General features: G+C 43.8%; 1 protein-coding gene across 1 annotated transcript in view; it reads left to right on the top strand.

The window, feature by feature from the left end:
- ASAP3 (ArfGAP with SH3 domain, ankyrin repeat and PH domain 3) overlaps window positions 1–21,481 on the top strand; it is an 85,733-nt gene that overhangs the window by 16,692 nt on the left and 47,560 nt on the right. The window contains exons 2-5 of the mRNA XM_081962478.1: window positions 3,335–3,407; window positions 6,607–6,752; window positions 14,624–14,698; window positions 20,401–20,450. Of these exons, the coding sequence (XP_081818604.1) occupies window positions 3,335–3,407; window positions 6,607–6,752; window positions 14,624–14,698; window positions 20,401–20,450 (344 nt within the window). The remainder of the gene's footprint in view (window positions 1–3,334; window positions 3,408–6,606; window positions 6,753–14,623; window positions 14,699–20,400; window positions 20,451–21,481) is intronic.

Genomic DNA, 21,481 nt, shown 5'->3' on the forward strand with positions numbered 1-21,481 from the left:
GCGGAGGGGGGAAAGCGGGCCAGCATAGCTTTTCTATGGAAGTCCATCCATCCAGGTGTTTCTCCACTTTGACGTCAACCTGAAGTCCATCCATCCAGGGGTTTCTCCACCTTGACGTCAACCTGAAGTCCATCCATCCAGGTGTTTCTTTGCTATTGCTATACTCTCCTAACAGAACCATAAAAAGCATTGCAAGATTTGCACTGTGTTGCAATGAATGTGATTCCTTCCTTCCACCCTGATTCCTCTTGATGGATCTTGCACTGCTGGATAATAACACCTCAACCGACAGCCTGTCTCCGTTGCGCATGGGATCCACCTGGGAGAGACGCCCCTCCCTGGATCCTCCTGCAGTTCCTCTAACAAGATCAGGCATGCCAAGACTTCTGCTGTCGGGTCTGCCTTGCCCAGGTGAACTCTTGTCATGTGAGGTGCGGGAGAAACTGGAGGCTGACTCAGCTAGTTTGGGTCCAGTTCACAGCCTCTCTGACCTTTTGCAGGTAACGAATTCCCAGTTCAGCTCCAGGCAAAAGAGAATTGGCAGCCGATGGGAAAGGCCTTGCTAGTTGGAATAGATCCGTGTTTCTCCACCTTGGCATCTTTAGAATAGAAATAGGAATGGAATGGAGTGGAGTGGAGGAGTGGAGTAGAGTAGAGCAGAGCAGAGCAGAGCAGAACAACAGAGTTGGAAGGGACCTTGGAGGTCTTCTAGTCCAACCCTCTTCTTAGGCAGGAAACCCTACACCACTTCAGACAAATGGTTATCCAATCTCCTCTTTAAAACCTCCAGTGTTGGGGCATTCACAACTTCTGGAGGCAAGCTTTTCTACTGATTATTTGTTCTAACTGTCAGAAAATGTCTTATTTCCAGGTTGCTTCTTTTCTTGATTAGTTTCCACCCATTGCTTCTTGTCCTGCCCTCAGGTGCCCCACAGCAAAGGAAGCTGAGATGGTTAAAATGTTTCTTTTATCCAAATAAGAGATTACATTTGATTTTGTCCCTAGTTCAAAAATTGCTTCTTCTTTGTGGCAGCCCCTGAGATATTGGAACACTGCTATCATGTCTCCCATCGTCCTTCTTTTCATTAAACATTTGAGGGAGGAGGGCAGTGCAGAAATGTGAAAAATGCATGAATAAATAAAAATCCAGATCAATGTTTCCCCAGCCATTGTATCCATGTGTTTCCAGCAGCATGATGTTCCTACTTCCCACTGCCATCCCAGCATCCAGTCCTGATTTTGATAAATTTCATGGGGTCATTAAAAGATGATGATTTGCATGCTTTCAAACCGGACAAGAGCTGAGGCAAGGAACGGGAGCTCGCCCCATCACACGGTGCTCAGGTCTCAAACCTGCTCGCAGCTTTTCAGCTGACCAGCTGAGCATCTTTAACTGCTGAACCACTGTGCTTTAACTGCCTTCCCTGCGTCTCTACCAATGTCTGAAATCAAGAGCCAAAAATGCTAAAATGTCATCAGATAAAAGGAGGCCATAGAAGAACGGATACTGTACAAGTTCTCTTTCCAAGCGAACTTTCCCAACAGGGGGGAAACCATCTTCTCTTATTCAATACTGCAAATGTTATCCCTTGTTTGACCCTAAACAATGATTTTCCCTCCTGCCAACGATTACACTCCTCAAGTGTTTTCCAGCACTGTTGTCATGACTGAAGCTTCGCCAAACTGCAATTAACACTTTGCTGATTCAAGCCTTTCCCCCTCTTTTCCCTATCACTTGTATAGTTGTGCCTATTGTTGTTTAGAGCAGGGGTCTAGAATGATTTGATTGCTTATTTGCACCCTATGACTATCACTAAGTGTTGTACCTTATGATTCATGACGAATGTATCTCTTTTATGTACACGGAGAGCATCTGCACCAAAGACAAATTCCTTGTGTGTCCAATCACACTTGGCCAATAAAGAGTTCTCTTCTCTTCTCTTCTCTTCTCTTCTCTTCTCTTCTCTTCTCTTCTCTTCTATTCTATTCTATTCTATTCTATTCTATTCTATTCTTCTTTATGTACACAAAGAGCATATGCACCAAAGACAAATTCCTTGTGTGTCCAATCACACTTGGCCAATAAAGGATTCTATTCTATTCTATTCTATTCTATTCTATTCTATTCTATTCTATTCTATTCTATTCTATTCTATTCTATTCTATTCTTCTATTCTATTCTAATTCTAATTCTATTCTATTCTTCTATTCTTCTATTCTAATTCTATTCTATTCTATTCTTCTATTCTATTCTAATTCTATTCTATTCTTCTATTCTATTCTAATTCTATTCTATTCTTCTATTCTATTCTTCTATTCTATTCTTCTATTCTATTCTTCTATTCTAATTCTATTCTATTCTATCCTATTCTATTCTATTCTATTCTTCTTTATGTACACAAAGAGCATATGCACCAAAGACAAATTTCTTGTGTGTCCAATCACACTTGGCCAATAAAGGATTCTATTCTATTCTATTCTATTCTATTCTATTCTATTCTATTCTATTCTATTCTATTCTATTCTATTCTATTCTAATCTAATTCTATTCTAATTCTATTCTATTCTTCTATTCTAATTCTATTCTATTCTATCCTATTCTATTCTATTCTTCTTTATGTACACTGAGAGCATATGCATCAAAGACAAATTCCTTGTGTGTCCAAGCATACGGCCAATAAAGAATTCTATCTTATCCTATCCTATCCCAACCCAACCCATTCTGTTCTGTTCTGTTCTGTTCTGTTCTGTTCTGTTCTATTCTATGATCACCATACATTCAACCATCCTGGCTAGGTTATGTAAGTTTATACCTCCTTTATACCATTTGCATGCTTTCAAATCGCTAAGAGCCATGGTGGCCCAGTGGTTAGAGTGCAGAACTGCAGGCTCCTTCTGCTGACTGCCGGCTGCTTGCAATTTAGCAGTTCAAATCCCACCAGGCTCAAGGTTGACTCAGCCTTCCATCCTTCCAAGGTGGGTAAAATGAGGACCCAGATTGTTGGGAGGCAGTAGGCTGACTCTGTAAACTGCTTAAGAGAGGGCTGTAAAGCACTGTGAAGTGGTATATAAGTCTAAGTGTTATTGCTATGCTCTTGCTACGTCAGCAAGGAGACGGTGACAGATACACACTGTTGGGTTACCAGCTGGGGTGGTTCAAGATGTCATTTTGTGTGTAAACTCCTCCACCGATTAAGTGAACCCTTGTGACATACAGTCCTGCAAAGACATCAGCGGTTTTCTGGTTTTTTGTTTTTTTTTAAAGGGGCTTAAATTAGCTACATTAACCCAACATTTAAAAGCTTTTGCAATTTTTCCCCTTTTTGTATTTCAGAGTTTGGATGGAGACCAAGCCATTCTTCAGCGGATCAGGAAATACGTGAAAGCGATTCATGTTTCTGGGCTCAGTAAGTTAATGCTCATTATCAGCTGGTGCATCAGCCCAGGAGGCCATCTGGCTGATCACCCGTGGGAGGGGTGTGCGTTTATGATGTGCCATCTGGCTTTGTAGATACAGGCTTGAAAGCAGCTACATGTTAAGCTGTAGGCACCAAAGCCAGCATGGCTCAACCTTGGCAGCTTTCAGGTGTATGGACTTCAACCGGGAGTCCCAGGCTGGCTGGGGAATTCTTGGGATTGAACATTGCCAAGGTTGAAAAAGACCTAGGCAAAAACTGCCCCCACCAAGGGGGAAAACAATTCCAACTCTCATACCCTCAAGCAAAATCTCTACAGTAAAACCTCCCATTCGTAGCCTTTTGCAGCATCCTAAGTTCTAATGGCAAATAGAATAGAATAACAGAGTTGGATGGTACCTTGGCGGTCTTCTAGTCCAACCCACTGCTTAGGCAGGAAACCCTACACCACTTCAGACAAATGGCTATCCAACATCTTCTTAAAGACTTCCATTGTTGGGGCATTCACAACTTCTGGAGGCAAGTTGTTCCACTGATTAATTGTTCTCACTGTCAGGAAATTTCTCCTTAGTTCCAAGTTGCTTCTCTCCTTGATGAGTTTCCACCCATTGCTTCTTGTCCTTCCCTCAGGTGCTTTGGAGAATAGCTGGCCTCCCTCTTCTTTGTGGCAACCCCTGAGACTTCTGCTATCATGTCTTCCCTAGTCCTTCTTTTCATTGAATAGACATACCCAGTTCCTTTATTGACCACGTGTGATTGGACACACAAGGAATTTGTCTTTGGGGCATATGCTCTCAGTGTACATAAGGAGAATAAAATACATTCATCAGGAATAAAAAGATGCAACACTTAGCGATAGTCGAGGTTACTTATAAGCTATCAAATCATACTAGGAAACAAATAAAACAATATAAATTGAAAGATACAAGCAACATGGCTATAGTCATAAGTGGGAAGAGAGAGGTACCAGGAAGGAAGAGAAGAATAATAGTAATACAGCCTTAGTAGATAATTTGACAGTGTTGTGGGAATTATTTGTTAAGCAGAGTGATGGCATTTGGGAAAAAAACTGTCCTTGTGTTTAGTTGTTCTGGGGTGCAGTGCCCTATAGCGTCGTTTTGAGGGTAGGAGTTGAAACAGTTTATGTCCAGGATGTGAAGGGTCTGTAGATATTTCCACAGCCCTCTTTTTGACTCGTGCAGTATACAGATCTTCGATGGAAGGCAGGTTGGTAGCAATTGTTTTTTTCCCCTGCAGTTCTAATTTTCCGTTGAAGTCTTTGTCTGTCTTGTTGGGTTGCAGAGCCAAATGAACTGTTGTAAGTCGAGGACTACCTGCAGTGTCATGAAACGTGCTGTAGATTGACCCTGATGTTCAGCTAAAGCCAATAAACCTCCTCCTGTTTTCGGTCGCACTAACTTTTCCTAATCCTTTTCTTTTTCCTTATCGCCTCCTCTCCTCAAACGTCTCAAACGTTTCTGCTTTTCCTGCCATGGCTACACCATTTATAAACATTCCTTGACAGCTCGTTTCCTCCTCAGCAGCCAAGAATGTCTGCTTGTTTTCTCAGGTTACTATTACGTTGGGGGTTGGATTCCTAGGTAGCCCACGATACCGAGTCTCCCGTCAGGGCCATACAGTGTTGGTCTGCTGTGATTCCCTCGTCAAAGTCAATGCTGCAAACCCGGGAGTTGATTCAGGCGTCTCTTCTTTTCAGAGCCAACGACAGGTTGTCTTCGGCTTACTTGGGCCACAATTTGAGCCCCAAATTTCTGTTGTTCAGTGATATATTGGTTAAGCCCCATTTTACAACCCTCCTTACCAAGGTTGTTAAGTGAATTGCTGCAGTTAAGTTAGTAACATGGTTTTAAGCAGTGGTGAAATTCAATTTTTTTACTACCAGTTCTGTGGGCTTGGCTTGGTGAGTGTGGCGTGGCTTGGTGGGCGTTGCAAAATCCCCATTCCCACCCCTCTCTGGAGCCAGCCAGAGGTAGCATTTGCCGGTTCTCTGAACTACTCAAAATTTCCGCTACCGATTCTCTGAACTACTCAAAATTTCTGCTACCGGTTCTCCAGAACCTGTCAGAACCTGCTGGATTTCACCCCTTGTTTTAAGTGAATCTGGCTTCCCCATTGCTTATCAGAAGGTCGCAAAAGGGGATCACATGACCCCGGGACACAGCAACGGTCGTAAATATAACCCAGTGGCCAAGCATCTGAATTTTGCAGCACCTCCGTGATCCTGTGATCAAATGTCGTAACTCTTAAAACGGTCCTAAAGAACATTTTCCACATTTTGAATGGTCAGAAAACGAACTGCTGTAAACCGAGGACTGCCTGTAGTTTGTTATGTCTTGTTTTAAAGGACTAAGGGATGGCTTTTATCAGATCCCACGTCTAGAATCACTTGCAAGAATTCCAACAAGCCACTTCTGCAAAAGGGATCAACCCATTTATGCATGGTCATTCGGTTTCCTTTTGCCCTAAAAAGGGCAGTTCACCCACAGGGGTAAAAACGGATTGTTTCTTTTGTTCCGGTTCATTTAATTCATGTTCATGCTGACGCTTGCTTAGAAAATGAATCAGTTACTATCCAGATGATTCTGTTTCCCCCCCACTCCCCCATATAAATCCAAATAAACCAAACCAAACCAAACCAAACCACTCTCTGGAAGTTCAACTATAAAGCCCATTGCTATTTTTTCCCAAAGTCTGCTGGGTCTCACCACTTGCTGAAGGAGCATAGGGGCTCCCCTGGTATCATTTTAATGGCTGCACGGGGGCACAGCTTTTTCCATAGTCTTCCACCACATTTGCTTTCCTCTTTGGCCACCAAAATTGTTTTCTGCGGAGGTGCGTTTTCGGGAATCCAAGCTAGCTCCCAGTCATGGCTGCGCTGAAGCACTTCCAGTCTCAAGCTTGCAGGGACATAGAGTTGGGATCCCTTCCGTGCGAATCCCTCCCTCATAAAGACATCTTTATTGTCTGTCAGCCTCTGGTAGTGTGGTTTCTAATGCAGTTGTCCGTTTGTCCCGGTTGGAGTCAAGTGGCCATCTGGGTTGGCTTCTAGTGGTGACTTGCGCTGCTGGTTGTGTCGGCAGGGGGGAGGGGGGAGATGGCTTCCAGGCCTGACAGTCCGCCCTCCTTCCAATCTCACCTTTATTTCCCCTGTCCCGTTTTATTTCTTCAGCCCACGTGGAGAACGAGGAACAATACAGCGAAACGCTGGAGAACTTTGGCAATAACCACCTGACTCAGAACAACCACGAACTTTCCACCGGCTTCCTCAACCTCGCTGTTTTCACCAGGGAAGTGACTGCGCTTTTAAAAAACCTGGTAAGGGGCAGAATTGGGCATGGATTGTCCCCTGGCTGGTGGTTTGCTGACTTCCTTTCCTTTCCAAGATGCGAATTTAGTTGTAGGCCCCTGGGCACAGCTTCCCCGGTTCAAAAGTAGTGAGCGTAGCCAAGACAAAAACGTCGCTGGAGAAGGCAACGGTGATGGTTGATTACGGCCCAGGCAGTCACAAAAAGCCAGCCTCATGGTGGGCAACTGTTTCCTATGTTAGCTTGGCTGCTGTTATCCCCAACACATGGTTTTTTCCCCTTCCTGGCGGGCTGCCAATTCCCTGAGCTGAATGGCTGCCAGCAGAGGAACCGCAGAGAAGTTGTTTCAAGGTGGTCTGTTGAACAGGAGGGTGGAGTAAGATAAGAGGAGCTTTGCTCTACAGCTGGGGTTTGTTTGGGTTAAGTGCAGCCCCCCCTCCACCCTACTCATTAACCAGGCACGATTTAACACTTGTTGAGCCTTTCCTGCGTCAGAAAACCCTTGCATCCATTCTGTTGCTAACTCTTTAGAGTGGTGTTTCTCAGTCTTGGTAATTTAAGAGGTCTGGAACAGTGGTGGGATTCAATTTTTTTTACTACCGGTTCTGTGGGCGTGGCTTGGTGGGCATGGCATAGCTTGGTGGGCGTGGCTTGTTACCGTGGCAGGGGAAGGATACTGCAAAATCCCCATTCCCTCCCGATCAGCTGGGACTCGGGAGGCAGAGAATAGATGAGGACGGGGCCAGTCAGAGGTGGTATTTACCGCTTCTCTGAACTACTCAACATTTCCGCTACCGGTTCTCCAGAACTGGTCAGAACCTGCTGAATGCCACCTCTGGTCTGGAACTTTAACTCTCAGAATTCCCAGCATGCTGGCTGGGGAGTTCTGGGAGTTGAAGTCCCAACTTCTTGAAGTTGCCATGGATGAGCAACAGTGCTCTGGAGAAACTTTTAAGCAGCTGGGTAGCAGCCATGGGCCCTAAGGGGAATGGTCTGGGGTCAAAAGTCCCCAGCCCAGCCTGGTGCAAATCTGGAGGTAGAGATGACAACCTCGGTGGTGCAGTGGTTAGAGTGCAGTACCTCAGGCTACTTCTGCCTGCCGGCTGCCTGCAATTTGGCAGTTCAAATCCCACCGGACTCAAGGTTGGCTCAGCCTTCCATCCTTCCGAGGTGTGTAAAATGAGGACCCAGATAGTTGGGGGGCAACGTGCTGACTCTGTATACTGCTTAGAGGGGGCTGTAAAGCACTGTGAAGCGGTATATAAGTCTAAGTTCTATTGCTATTATGCTAAGTCTATCAAATTCAGCCCCTGTAGTAGCTTCCCTGGGATTTTTTGCTAAGAAGGGAAGAAAAGTTTCCAAGCCTGAGGTTTGAGGGTTGAGGAAATTGCATAGGAACGGAATTGCAATTCCATTTGAATTTGTACCGTGTCCAGCGTTTGGGGTTTGTCTCTCTCCACATGAAGTCTGCATTTTAATTTTATAAAACATCCCAAATAATCATCTTTTAGTAGTACAACATGATTTATTGCAGTTTACGGTCTCGTAATTTCGACTGTGCTGACCCTGGTTCCTGATATTTATGCTTTGCTCATAGCTTAATAGCGGTTGTCAAACTTTTAAAATGACATGATATATCCAGTTATTTACAACCGTTCACGGTATGCTAGAAAATTATAGTCTTGATGACATTTGTAAATCCCTAGTTGACTCATGTGTAGCCTATTCTTTTATCCCTGTTTTTGTTGTTGTTGTTCTATTCTTCCTTCCCTATTTATGCATGTTTTTGTAAAATGTCTAATAAAGATATATTACAAGGGAGAAAAGAGAGTGGCATTGCAAATCAACAGCTGTGTTGTGGCCCACCAGCGGCCAATGGAGCTGGTAGCAGAGTCGGACAGTGAGGAGGTTGGAGAGGAACATGGGCTACTCCTGGAGGCTGGGGAAGGCTCACAAGAGGACTCTGCGTCGGAGGCAGAGATGGGGCCATGGCCGTCTGGCAGTTCTCAGCTGCCTTCAGAGCTAGAAAGAAATGAGGCCTTGGAAGGATAGAAGGCTGAGCCAGCTTTGAGCCGCTGAGAATCCAACTCCTGGCATGAGCAGTGAGTTAGCCTGCAGTCCTGCATTCTAACAACTGCTAGAAGTTTTTAAGAAGAGATTGGACAACGATTTGTCTGAAATGGTATAGGCATGGGGTTTCCTGACTGAGCAGGGGGTTGGACTAGACGACCTCCAAGGTCCCTCCCAACTCTGTCATTCTGCTATTCATATTTCCCCACAGCCAATCACCACAGAGGGAGATTGGAGAAGAGGTAACTTTGCTCTGGGTTTACTTCTTTAAATGTATTTATTAACTAAATATTCTCACTCTGTAAAGCAACCTCTGGATTCCTGTGATCCAAAAATCCATCCTGACCCCCCCAGAGGACCCCTAGATCAAAGATGCCGGACAGTTGAGCAAGGCAAAAAGCAACTGCAAATCTTTTTAAGAGTAAAATAATAGTTTGAAATGACCAGGTTTCCACTTTCATGGGCACTGGGCAGGCATTGGAGCCTGCTGTCTTCCTACTCCAGATCTTTGGAGACATCCTCCTGCTTGCCACATATTTCAACGAATTATTTCTTTTGAAATGGGTCTGTGGCTGAGGCAATGCTGTCTGTCTGTCAGTGGGTGCTTCCATCCAACCCATGCTGCCCATCGGTGCAACTCAGGAAGTGATAATGGAAGAGGAGAACAGGCAGGCAGGCAGAAAGGATCTCTAAGAAAAAATATTTACAGACCCCTCGCATCCTGGCAAGAATTGTTTCAAGAGTAAGGTTCTACATTTAGGCAACAAAAAAGGAATGCACAGGTACAGTATAGGTGGTACCGTGCTCAACAGTAGTAACTGTGAGAGGGATCTTGGAGTCCTAGTGGACAACCATTTAAATATGAGCCAGCAGTGTGCAGCAGCTGCCAAAAAAGCCAACACAGTTCTAGGCTGCATCAACAGAGGGATAGAATCAAGATCACGTGAAGTGTTAATACCACTTTATAATGCCTTGGTAAGACCACACTTGGAATACTGCATTCAGTTTTGGTCGCCATGATGTAAAAAAGATGTGGAGACTCTAGAAAGAGTGCAGAGAAGAGCAACAAAGATGATTAGGGGACTGGAGACTAAAACATATGAAGAACAGTTGCAGGAACTAGATATGTCTAGCTTAAGAGAAAGAAGGACTAGGGGAGACATGATAGCAGTTTTCCAATATCTCAGGGGTTGCCACAAAGAAGAGGGAGTCAAACTATTCTCCAAGGCACCTGAGGGTAGAACAAGAAGTAATGGGTGGAAACTAATCAAGGAGAGAAGCAACTTAGAACTGAGGAGAAATTTCCTGACAATTATAATAATTAATCAGTGGAACAGCTTGCCTCCAGAAGTTGTGAATGCCCCAACACTGGAAGTCTTTAAGAAGATGTTGGATAGCCATCTGTCTGAAACGGTATAGGGTTTCCTGCCTAGGCAGGGGGTTGGACTAGAAGACCTCCAAGGTCCCTTCCAACTCTACTATTGTATTATTGTATTGTATAACTCCTACCCTCAAAACGACGCTGTAGGGCACTGCACAACTAGACACAAGAACAGTTTTTCCCGAACGCCATCACTTTGCTAAACAAATAATTCCCTCACCACTGTCAAACTATTCACTAAGGCTGCATTACTATTACTATTAGCCTTCTCATCGTTCCTATCACCCATCTCCTCCCACTTATGTGCATGCGCGCCAGGCGTCTGCTTTTCTGGTTTCCACTGTTCCCACACACCGTGTGAAGACAAACTGGCTGGTGCACAAGAACCCGGAAGAGCAATGGGCAACAGCTCTTGTGCCCAGAGAGATGGCTTTGCGTGCCACTTCCAGCACGTGTGCCATCACAGATATAGATGGTGCATTTTGGCATGCGTTGCTGCCTTGAATGGCTGTGTTTGCAGATCCTCTCTCGAAACCCCAAATATTGACTTAGTGCAGGGGTGTCCAAACTTGGGAACTTTAAGACTTGTGGACTTCAACTCCCAGAATTCCCCAGCCAGCCAGCATTGGACACCCCTGACTTAGTGTGACGTGTAAACTGGCTGTGGTTTGTTTGAAGCATGACTTGTCGAAGAATCCTCTGGGGCTGGGATCCTCATGTTATGCTAAGTCATAATTATGGTTTAAGGTCCGTGATGGCTGGCTGGCTTCAAAAATAGAGGGTTGTGTCTCCTTCGGAGTGAACCTCACATCTTTTTAACTGATCTTGAATGAGTCAGTCATTCCTGTAAGTTGTGGGAAGTTCTTCCTTCCGCACACATGAATTTGGTTAGGCATGAAGAGGTGATCCTGCATCCTGAGTTGGGAAGGTTTTTCTTCTTAAGGTAGAATTATGCATGTTGTTAGCATCCTTAACCAGCAGGATTGTTGGCTTGGCTGGAAGAAGATGATGGAAATTGTCCCTGAAGCACATCTACAGCTCATAAGGTTGGGAAAGGCTGCTGTTGTTTATCCAGTTACATAGAATAGAGTAGAATTCTTTATTGGCCAAGTGTGATTGGACACACAAGGAACTTGTCTTTGGTTGCATAGGCTCTTAGTGTACATAAGGAGAACTTAATACGTTCATCAAGAATAGAAAGATACAACACTTAGCGATAGTCAAGGTTACTAATAAGCTATCAAATCATACTAGGAAACAAACAAAAACAATATAAATTGAAACATACGAGCCACATGGTTGTAGTCATAAGTGGGAAGAGATAGGTACTAGGAAGGAAGAGAAGAGGATTACATTCTTAGTAAATTATTTGACAGTGTTGTGGGAATTATTTATTTAGCAGAGTGATGGCATTCGAGAAAAAAACTGTCCTTGTGTCTAGTTGTTCTGGTGTGCGGTGCCTTATAGCGTCGTTTTGAGGGTAGGAGTTGAAACAATTTATGTCCAGGATGTGAAGGGTCTGTAGATATTTTCACAACCCTCTTTTTGACTCGTGCAGCGTACAGGTCCTCAATGGAAGGCAGGTTGGTAGCAATTGTTTTTTTTCTGAAGTTCTAATTATCCTCTGAAGTCCGTGTCTGTCTTATTGGGTTGCAGAGCCAAACCAGAGAGTTGTGGAGGTGCAGATGACAGACTCAATAATTCCTCTGTAGAACTGAATCGGTGCTTTTACATACGAAGCTTTTACATATGAATATTTTACAAAGATTTGCATGTTACACCTTTCACATACGAAGCTGCCAGAGCTTCCTGTTAGAAGCCTCAATTATATCATTATATCAGGTAGCCCTCAACTTACAGCCATTTAATTCAATGACTGTTCCAAGTTACAACGGCACTAAAAAAAAAGCGATTGATGACCATTTTTCACACTTATGACCATGCTAAATGAATATTTCCAAGTCACATGATTCAGGAACAGGCATGTATTTATGATGGTTGCACCATCCCGGGGTCATGTAATGACCACCTGAGACCTTCCCAGCTGGCTTTTGACAAATAAAGTCAATGGGGGAAGCTGGATGTCAGCATTCCAAATAGCATCCAAAAGTAAATCAGAGTCCAAGGCAAAGTATTGCTCTAAGTTCCAATGTATTAAGAGAGCCATGTTGGCACACCTGGGAAAACCCGAATCTGAAAGCTTCCCGGTTTTCCCCTCCTAGTTGAAAGTTCAAGATCTTGCCCCCACGCTCACCAGTCCATCACATGGTCCAATCTCCCACTGCCATGCTGGCAGTTCCACCCATCCAGTTCCGGTCAGGTGCACAGGTGCAGAGACAAAGGATGACCTTAGCTTTCTAGAAAGGAATTTTGTTATGGCTACATAGCATCTAACTCCTTACAATCCCCCCTCCCATTTTCCCACAATAGAAAATGCATAGTAGAATAATAGAAAGTGTGGCAGGCCAGAGATCCGAAGGGAAAAGATGGCTGCAGACCTGACAACCATCTCATTCACTTAACATAGGGGTGTCCAAACTTGGGAACTTTAAGACTTGTGGACTTCAACTCTCAGAATTCCCCAGCCAGCATGGCTGGCTGGGGAATTCTGGGAGTTGAAGTCCACAAGTCTTAAAGTTCCCAAGTTTGGACACCCCTGACTTAACAGCTCTTGTGGATCACTTAACAACCATGGGAAAAAAAGGGTTATAAAATTAGACGCAGCACCCCTAAGAACCATCTTGCTTAGGTCCGAATTGTAAGCTGAGAGCTGTATGCTGTGACTTCGGGGTGCACGTTATAGTACATGTGTCATTTTCACGACACGAGTGAAGCCCCTTGGATACCCACGGATGTTCCACGTTTTCCTTGCTCAAAAGAAAAGCCACTTTTAGTTGGAGGCTTTGATTTTCCTAGCAGCGTCTCCGGCACATCTGTACCTGATCAAAAACTATCCCACAGCTTCTGTTTATTCCTAGCCTGTGGGTGGCACCTTTTTTAAAAATAAAAATTAAAAAAATTGGGGGGGTGGGCAGCCATTTGGGCTCCGATGATGGTGGCTTTGCCCCCCCGCCCCTCCAGTTCTTCTCCTCTTCCAAACCCATTCCTTCCCATGGAGGTTAGTTGGAGTCTTTGGATGCTGCCGTGTGGTTTCGTCTCCTGGCTTTTTTGGACTTCTGGCTGAATTGAAAGGATTTCTCTGTCTTTTGGCGGCTTTTGATTTGAGGGTTTGGGAATCTCCATCCCAGTTTTAGAATGTGGCCTCTGGGGAAGGGTGGCCTGCCTGCCTGCATGGCTGAACAGGAAAGGTGGTTTGTGGTAGGATACAACTGCCAACATTCTTCTGAGGCCATCCTAAAAATTCTGGAAGTGGGAAAAGGCCTCTCGAGCCATAGAAGGGAGGGAAGCTGTTATAGCTTATGACCCATATCTCATCTTTTGTACATTGACATTCACAAAAAAAAAAAGCTTTGCTGAAATCTATTCAGGTTGTGCTTTATTATGACAGCAACGGGAAAGACTTTTTTCAAGCGGCATGTCAATCATTTTTTTTCAGCACCATCGTGACTTCAAGCAGTCACTAAACGAATGTTTGTAAACGGAGGACTTGCCTGTAGTATTTGGCATGACCTTTCCGTCATTAAGATCAGTAGTTTATTTCATTGTTATGATTTTAAATACCCAGCAGTTGGAGGAGGGCGGTACGGAGTTCTCTTGTTGCTCAGATGGCTGAAGCTTTGAATGCTGTTTTGAACTGAACAGTACCGTATTTTTCGGAGTATAAGACGCGCCGGAGTATAAGACCCACAAAGGTTTTGAAGAGGCAAATTTTTTTAAAGAAGGTTTTTGCACTCTGCAAACCTCCCAAAAACAGCCTGTTTTTCGCGAAAATGGGCCCGTTTTTTCCAAAAAAAAAAAAAAGGCATGAATAGCCTTTAGGGGGCTTGCAGAGTGCTCCTGGGGCATCCCCCACCAAAACTAGCAATAAACGCCCCATTATTGTGAAAACGAGCCCGTTTTTTGTAAAAGAAATTGCGTGCATAGCCTTTATGATGCAGACAAATAACGGCCCGTTTTTCACTCATTTCTGCCTTCCCCAGCCCCCAGGAGCTCTCTGAAAGCCTTCTACAGGCTCTGCATGGCCATGTTGGTGAAGGGGGTAAGGCGTCAGGAGGCCAAAAATGCTGTATTCAGTGTATAAGACGCACCCAGATTTTCAGCCTCTTTTTTGAGGGAAAAAGGTGTGTCTTATACTCTGAAAAATACGGTAATTTTTTCCTCTCTGTACCAACTGTGATTATTTTCAACCGTTTGCAAATTGGACATCACAAATTACTGATGAGCCTGGGCAGATTTGATGATAATTCAAGATTGCTTTTTTTGTTTGTTTGGAGGTGTGTAAGCGAGTCTCCTCTTCCATCTTTTCCCAGGTGCAGAATCTGAACAACATAGTCTCTTTTCCTCTGGACAATCTGTTGAAAGGACAATTGAAGGACACCCGGCTGGTAGGTTTATTTTTTTCTCTTAAGGAATTGGGAATCATTTACCTGGGGGAGAAATGCAGGCTTGGAATTGGGGTGGGCCAGACATATATTTGAGAGAGATCTGGTGGTGCAGTGGTTAGGATGCAGTATTGCTGGATGACTTCCTGTGGCTTCCTGATACATTAACTTCTCTTTATATATAATAAAACACATGAAGTAAATACACAATACCAAAAGCAGGTTTTCCAACGTGGTAATAAATACAAGCAAACACAGGCAGAGGAGAGAACAGTTTCATTTTCAGTTCAGAGAGCAGACTAGTTTTTGAGCTCAGCACAGACTCAGAGCTATAGAGCTAAGCTACATCCAGGCTCCTAGCTGTCTCCAGAAAATACTGTTTCAGTTTCCCAACAGCCGTCATTGGCTGACCTTGTTGCCATGTCTATTCCAGTCTATGAACATACTCTGACAAGATCCTCTAATATCATGAAAAAAGAAGGTAATTAAAAAAACTTGGAAAATTAAGCACAGTAAAAAGATGCCCTTTGAGCTGAATTGTGCAAAACTATCAAATCATATCTAGTAAGACTTGCTGTCTTCTGCAATTCCGTGGGAGAAACTATTAAACTCCACATGGGACTTGCCTCCATACATGATTATTCATTTATGTTTGGATTTATGTACTTCTATTCAGAAGCAGGTTGCAGGTGACCATAGTAACGGTGGGGACTGTTTATGTTTAGTTACCTCATTCCATTGCAACGGTGTCAGAAATATCGGCAGATTACAAGTTTATTTCTTTAACTGGAATTTGGGTTGAATCGATGCGTGACTTCTGAAAATGGCACCTTTGCAGGGACAAATATAAATTTCTCAACTCATTTGCATGATTGGTCTCTGTATGTTTATTTGTTTGTGGAAAGCTTGTTTTTATTTCCTGTTAGCAAAAATGCTTACAACAGCTCTTGCAACGTAAGATAGGCCAAGAATAGAGGCTCATGTCACGGCCATAGAAAATGCTACTTTGCTCTGCTCGCTTTTGTTAAGTTCCTATTCCACTCTGAGGTTTTCCAGACTCCTCAGAATCATCTCATATTGATAACTTGCTTTTTTTCATTTTGTTTCACTTCAGTTTATTTCAAGCTACTGCAGTTGCATAGCATAGTGGCTCTATCGACAGACCATGATTCTGTTCGGTTCGAACGATGGCTGTCAATGCGTGTGCACACAGTTAAAATCAAGCACCAATGCTGCTTGTTTTTTTTTCCTTTTCTTGCTGTGTTTCTCTGCTTTCTCTCCCCCCCCCCCCCATGCCTAATCCATTGTAAACTGGCTAAACAGGAAAACCCGCTTTGTTCCGTAAAACAGGCTCACTCAGTTTTCTGTTTTCTTTGCGGGCCCTTTCTGTGGTGTTGATTTTCTGGCAGAGGGAAAGATTTTTTCCCCCATTGCTACAGGCCATTTCTTTACATCAAATAGTTCATTGCGTGCTGTTTCTAAGGAACCGATTCTTTAAAAGCGCTGTGGGCTGCCAGTCGGTGGGATTTAACAGATCACAACGGGTTAAGTAAAGCAGGCTGGACGGGAAGTAGTAGAGGTTGCTTACCCCACTACTTAAGAACAAATATTGGGGAATACATGAATGGCCACCTCTTGTCCAGTGGTCTGTTGGCAGTTCATAATTAAATTGCAGAATTCACTGCTGTCTGTTGGGGTAAAGGCAGCCTGTTGGGTTTTGAAAGAAGAGTAGAGTATCAGGATATGATGGTTGCCGGCATTAAAGATGGCTTGCTAATTAGTGGGATGTGATAGTCCAGCAGGGAAAGATGCTGAACTTGTCAGCTGGAGAGCTGACAGCCCAGGGATTGAGACCCTTAGTGGCCCCAATTCCTGCCTACTTAGCAGCTTGAAAGCATGCAAATGCGAGTACATCAATAGCTACCACTGCAGTGAGAAAGTAACAGTGTTTTGGGTGCCCGGCCACATGACCACGGAAATTGTCTTTGGACAATGCTGGCTCCCTTGGCCAAGAATCGGAAATGAGCACCGCTCATCTTGGACACAACTGAACAGGGAAACTTTTTTTAAAAAAGTATTTTTTATTGAATGTTTTAATCTTTAAAAACAGTAAAGAAGACACAACAAGAAAAAAAACACAGAACATACATAACAATATACAGTAATTTTACAGCTTTCTATATCGGCTTTCCTGCTTAACTTTTATAACTCTCCCTTCTGCAGTGCCTTCCTATTACTTTAACCTTGTCCTAAAATTTAGCAAACATAGTATTAACACTTATAATAATATTCATTATTTGTATCACCATATATTTGTATTCTCTATTTTCTGTTTTGGCTTCTGATTTCTAGCCACTTATACATTTTATTCCATACTTTATAGAAGTCCAATTCTTCACTTTCTTTTAGTTCTATTGTCATTTTATCCATTTCTGCGCATTCGAGGATTTTCCTGATTGTACTTTTATCTGAGGGTGTATTGATTTTTTTCCGGTTTTATGCGAAAGCAATCCTGGCTGCAGTGAGTATGTGTATGATTATGTATTGAGATTATTTGTCCATGTTTTGGTCTAGTAGTCCTAATAAGAATGCTTCTGGTTTGAGTTCTATTTTTCGCTCAGTAATTTCTTCCAACCATTTCCGAATTTTACACCAGTATTTCCTTGTGATGGGGCACGTCCACCACCTATGATAGAATGTTCCAGGCTTGTGACTGTGTCTCCAACATTTGGGGGATAAATTTGGGTACATTTTGGCCAATCTCTCTGGAGGCAAAAGCCATCTATAAAACATTTTAAAATCTATAAAACGTTTTCTTTGTGAGCTACTGATGTCGTAAATTTATAATTTCTTTCCCATAGTTTATCACAACAGGGACAGGGAAACTTAACTACCGTATTTTTTGGTCTATAAGATGCACTCTGCCGCCCCCCTCCCCATGGGTGGAAATATCTGTGCATCTTCCAGAGCGAATATTGCAGGGGAGGGAGAGGGGTTGGTGCTTGTCACCGCCACCCGCCACTGCTGAGGAATGCTGGAGCCTTCGCTGCCGAGCTGCTGATTGGTGGTTGGATCGGCCTCCGAGAATACCACCGATCAGCTGTTCTAGGCAGCGGGGATTGATACTGCTGTTTGCTGCTGCTGCTGCTGATCGCTGCCAATCATGGCGATTGGCAGCGGCGAACAGCGGCGGCGATCGAATATAATATTGTGGCGAATATAATAACAAATATGTGGCTTATGACTGTTCAATGACTGTATCTAGATCACACACTGTTTGATGGAAATGGAAAGTAATATAAATGGAACAAATAAAACATGAACAAAAAGAGAAGAATTCGATGTGTAGGAAGACCAATACCAGCTAAAAAAAAACCTGGCAGTTATGGTTTCACATTGTTGTGTGCAGAATAATAATCTCGCTGTAAGTGAGACACCGAATATTGGACTAGAAGGGCTGCGGGCCTGATCCACCAAGGCTCATCAGAAAACCTTACAACTAATTGATATTTTTCCTTGGAAATGTTTTACAACCTGCTAGTTCATCTTGGTTGTTGAATGATCTAGCTGATCTAGCTAAGAAGGGATGAACCTGGCTGTTGGGATGGGACACCAGGTTAAAGGCCGTGCTAAACACCTTCCACCTGGCTGCCAAGAAAGTTACAGAGATGCAGTTCTGAATCCAGAAGTTACATTCCAATTGAATAAATCTTGATGCATTTGTGCTGTGCGGTGCTTGAAAGGATTTGACTCAAGCCATAACAGGGAATCACAAAGATTGGAAACTGGAGACATTTTTGTTAGGCTTAACCACAACAAAATACAATAAAGAGACTTTATTGTAGAATTATACCTAATTCTGCATATTATTACAGCGGCCAGAATAGTATATGCGCAGAAATGGAAGAACAATACAATACCAAGTGAAGATGAGATGATATGGAAGATTTTAGAATGCGCAGAGATGGATAAACTGATCAAGGAAATTCAAGGAAAGGAGGAAACAGAGTACTATTTAATTTGGGGAAAATGGCAAGAAGTGGTTGGATGACAGAAGTAGGAAATAAGAATTTGGAAAAGGTAGTTTGTGTTATAGAAGAAGTAGGAATTAGTGATAAAAATGTAGGAAAAGTAGGATTTACAAAAATAGGAAAAGTTATATATTAGTAGAGGAACAACAAAGACTGCCTGATACAAATAACCAAACATAGACTGATAAGCAAAAGAGTAAGAAACAATAGGATTATAAGTGTAAAATTACCTAGAGATGTATTGAGAGGGAAATAGTGTTTGTAAAGATACACCGATAGATACAGTATCTGCTGTAAGAAGGAACGTGTAGTTCTGATGTTATTTGTAAATGATGTATATGTTTTTGTCTATGTGTATAAGTGTTTATAATAATTTTTTTTTAAAAAATAAATAAATAAAGGATTTGACTCAGAAAGAGGTGTTTTGAGCCCCCGGGCTGTTCCTGTAGCAGCTGTGCATGACTCATTAAAGCAGCCACCTCTCTTTCCAGGATTGTGCAAAAGATGCTGAGAACCAGCAAGGAATTCTTCCACCTCACCACAAACAGAGCAAACAAAAGAAACGTCTCGCATTTAATGTTGATGTTGGCCAACTCTGGGATCAACTTTGTTTTGTATTATTCCTATCCATGCTTGACCTGAAAAATTCCTGAACTTAAAAATTAGAATAAATGCTATGGTGGATACCATGTTAAAGGGGGGGGGGGAGGGAATGCAGTAAAGAAAAACATGGAAGTTGCTTCCAGAGGAAAGTCTCTAGTTGATGATAATGTCACTTTTTCGTGTTCTGAGGAATGCAATAAGCACTGAGGCTAACATGTTGAACAAGAGCTTACTTTTCTTTTTAAACTTCTATTCCCCCCCCCCAACAAATAGATTTTTACTTGTTTAGGTTTAGGTTTTAGGTTTTATTAGATTTATAGACCGCCCCCTCTCCCCGTAGGGACTCGGGGCAGTAGACTTTTTCTGGTGGCGGAGTGGTTAATGTGCAGTATTGCAGGCAAACTCTGAAGTTCGATCCTGACCGGGCTCAAGGTGGACTCAGCCTTCCATCCTGCCGAGGTCAATACAACAAGGACCCAAATTGTTCGGGAGCGGGGCATCAATATGCAAATAACACTTGCACTTTTTAAACTACCCAGAGAGTGCTGGACAGCGCTATGGGGCAGTATATAAGCCTAAAACGCTATGGCTATTAGCAGTAGCACTTAGACTTATAAGTCTAACGATGCTTTACAGCCCTCTCTAAGCAGTTTACAGAGTCAGCATATTGCCCCCCCCCCAAAAAAAACACCAATCTAGGTCCTCATTTTACCGACCTGGAAAAGATGGAAGGATGAGTCAACCTTGAGCCTGGTGAGATTCGATCTGCCAAATTGCAGGCAGCCGGCAGCCAGCAGAAGTAGCCTGCAGTACTGCACTCTAACCACTGGGCCACCATGGCTCATTGCTTATGAAGGTGCCTGAGAAACCCAGATTTCCAGCCTCCAGTCCCCACGGAGATGGTTCGGATATCAGCCCGCAATGCAGAGATCCATATGTGTTTGAGGGTTTGCAGGGGGTGGGGAGAGGAGGAACTTTGCCCAATGATATGGGTGCTTGTGTGGGCGTCTTCTTACCCCTCCAGTGACTCCCTTGCTGATTCCTTCTCCTTTCTTCTCTTTCCCTGGGCAGGATTCCAAGAAGCAAATTGAAAAGGCTTGGAAGGATTACGAGACCAAAGTGTGAGTAACCAACCCCTACTACTGCCTCTAGCAAGAGCGGATTTATTCTTCCATCTTCTCCTAAACAAAAGTGTTTTGTTGTGGACAAGCCAGAAGGGAGGTTGTGGGATTTGGTTCAGCCAGCCAACGCAAGTGTCCTTTACAACGTGCCCCTGGGCTAGCCGGTATTTTCCTGGCCGTAGTAGTTAAAGTGCCATGGATCCCAAAAGCAAAAAAGTGTTTTGAAGAACACTTGTAGCTCCCCTAATACCTGTCAGTCACTGTTTAAAGCAGCCGCTCCTTTTTTCTGGGATTGCTTCATTGTCTTCTGCAGCAGCAGGGCGATCCCTGGAGACACACTTTGATTAAGAAGTTGTAGATGGGTATTTATGGGCCTAACAAATGCCACATATTTTCTCAGGGTGGCACTGCGATTCCAGAAAGCGGCCAGGCAATCCTTGGGAAAGAGCCAACTGCTGTAAGGAGCGGTTGATGGGCCTAGGGCTGTGATGGCAAACCTATGGGCACGCATCTCAGAGGTGGCATGCAGAGTCCTCTGGGGATGTGTGCCATCGCCAGCTGCTCTTTCAGGCTACTGGAAGAGCAGCTGCCCGGTGCACATGCACGCTGGCCAACTGGTCTTTGCTCATACATGCGCAGCGGAAACTGGAATAGCAACTGGCGCATGCATGTGCCGGAAACCAAAGACCAGCTGTCCAGGGAGCGCATGCACACTGGGCAGCTGCTCTTTCGGTTTCCGGCGTACACGTTTTGGTTTGGGCACTTGGTGCCGAAAAAGTTAGCCAACACTGGCCTAGGGGTCTCCAAAGTTGGCAACTTTTAAGACTTGTGGACCTCAACTCCCAGAACTGCTGCAGAGGACTTCTGGGAATTGAAGTCCATGAGTCTTTAAAGTTGCCTGGTGTGGAGACCCCTGGACTGGGAGCATGTCCATAAAATCGTATTCACCTGTGGCTTTTTCCTCTTTGAACCCAAATCAGTGCGACACCCTCAAATGGAGGGTGTCGTTTGCATGCTGAACCCGGGATCTT

The sequence above is a fragment of the Natrix helvetica genome (assembly GCF_964273705.1).
Source record: "Natrix helvetica genome assembly, chromosome: 9".
Classification (NCBI taxonomy): domain Eukaryota; kingdom Metazoa; phylum Chordata; class Lepidosauria; order Squamata; family Natricidae; genus Natrix; species Natrix helvetica.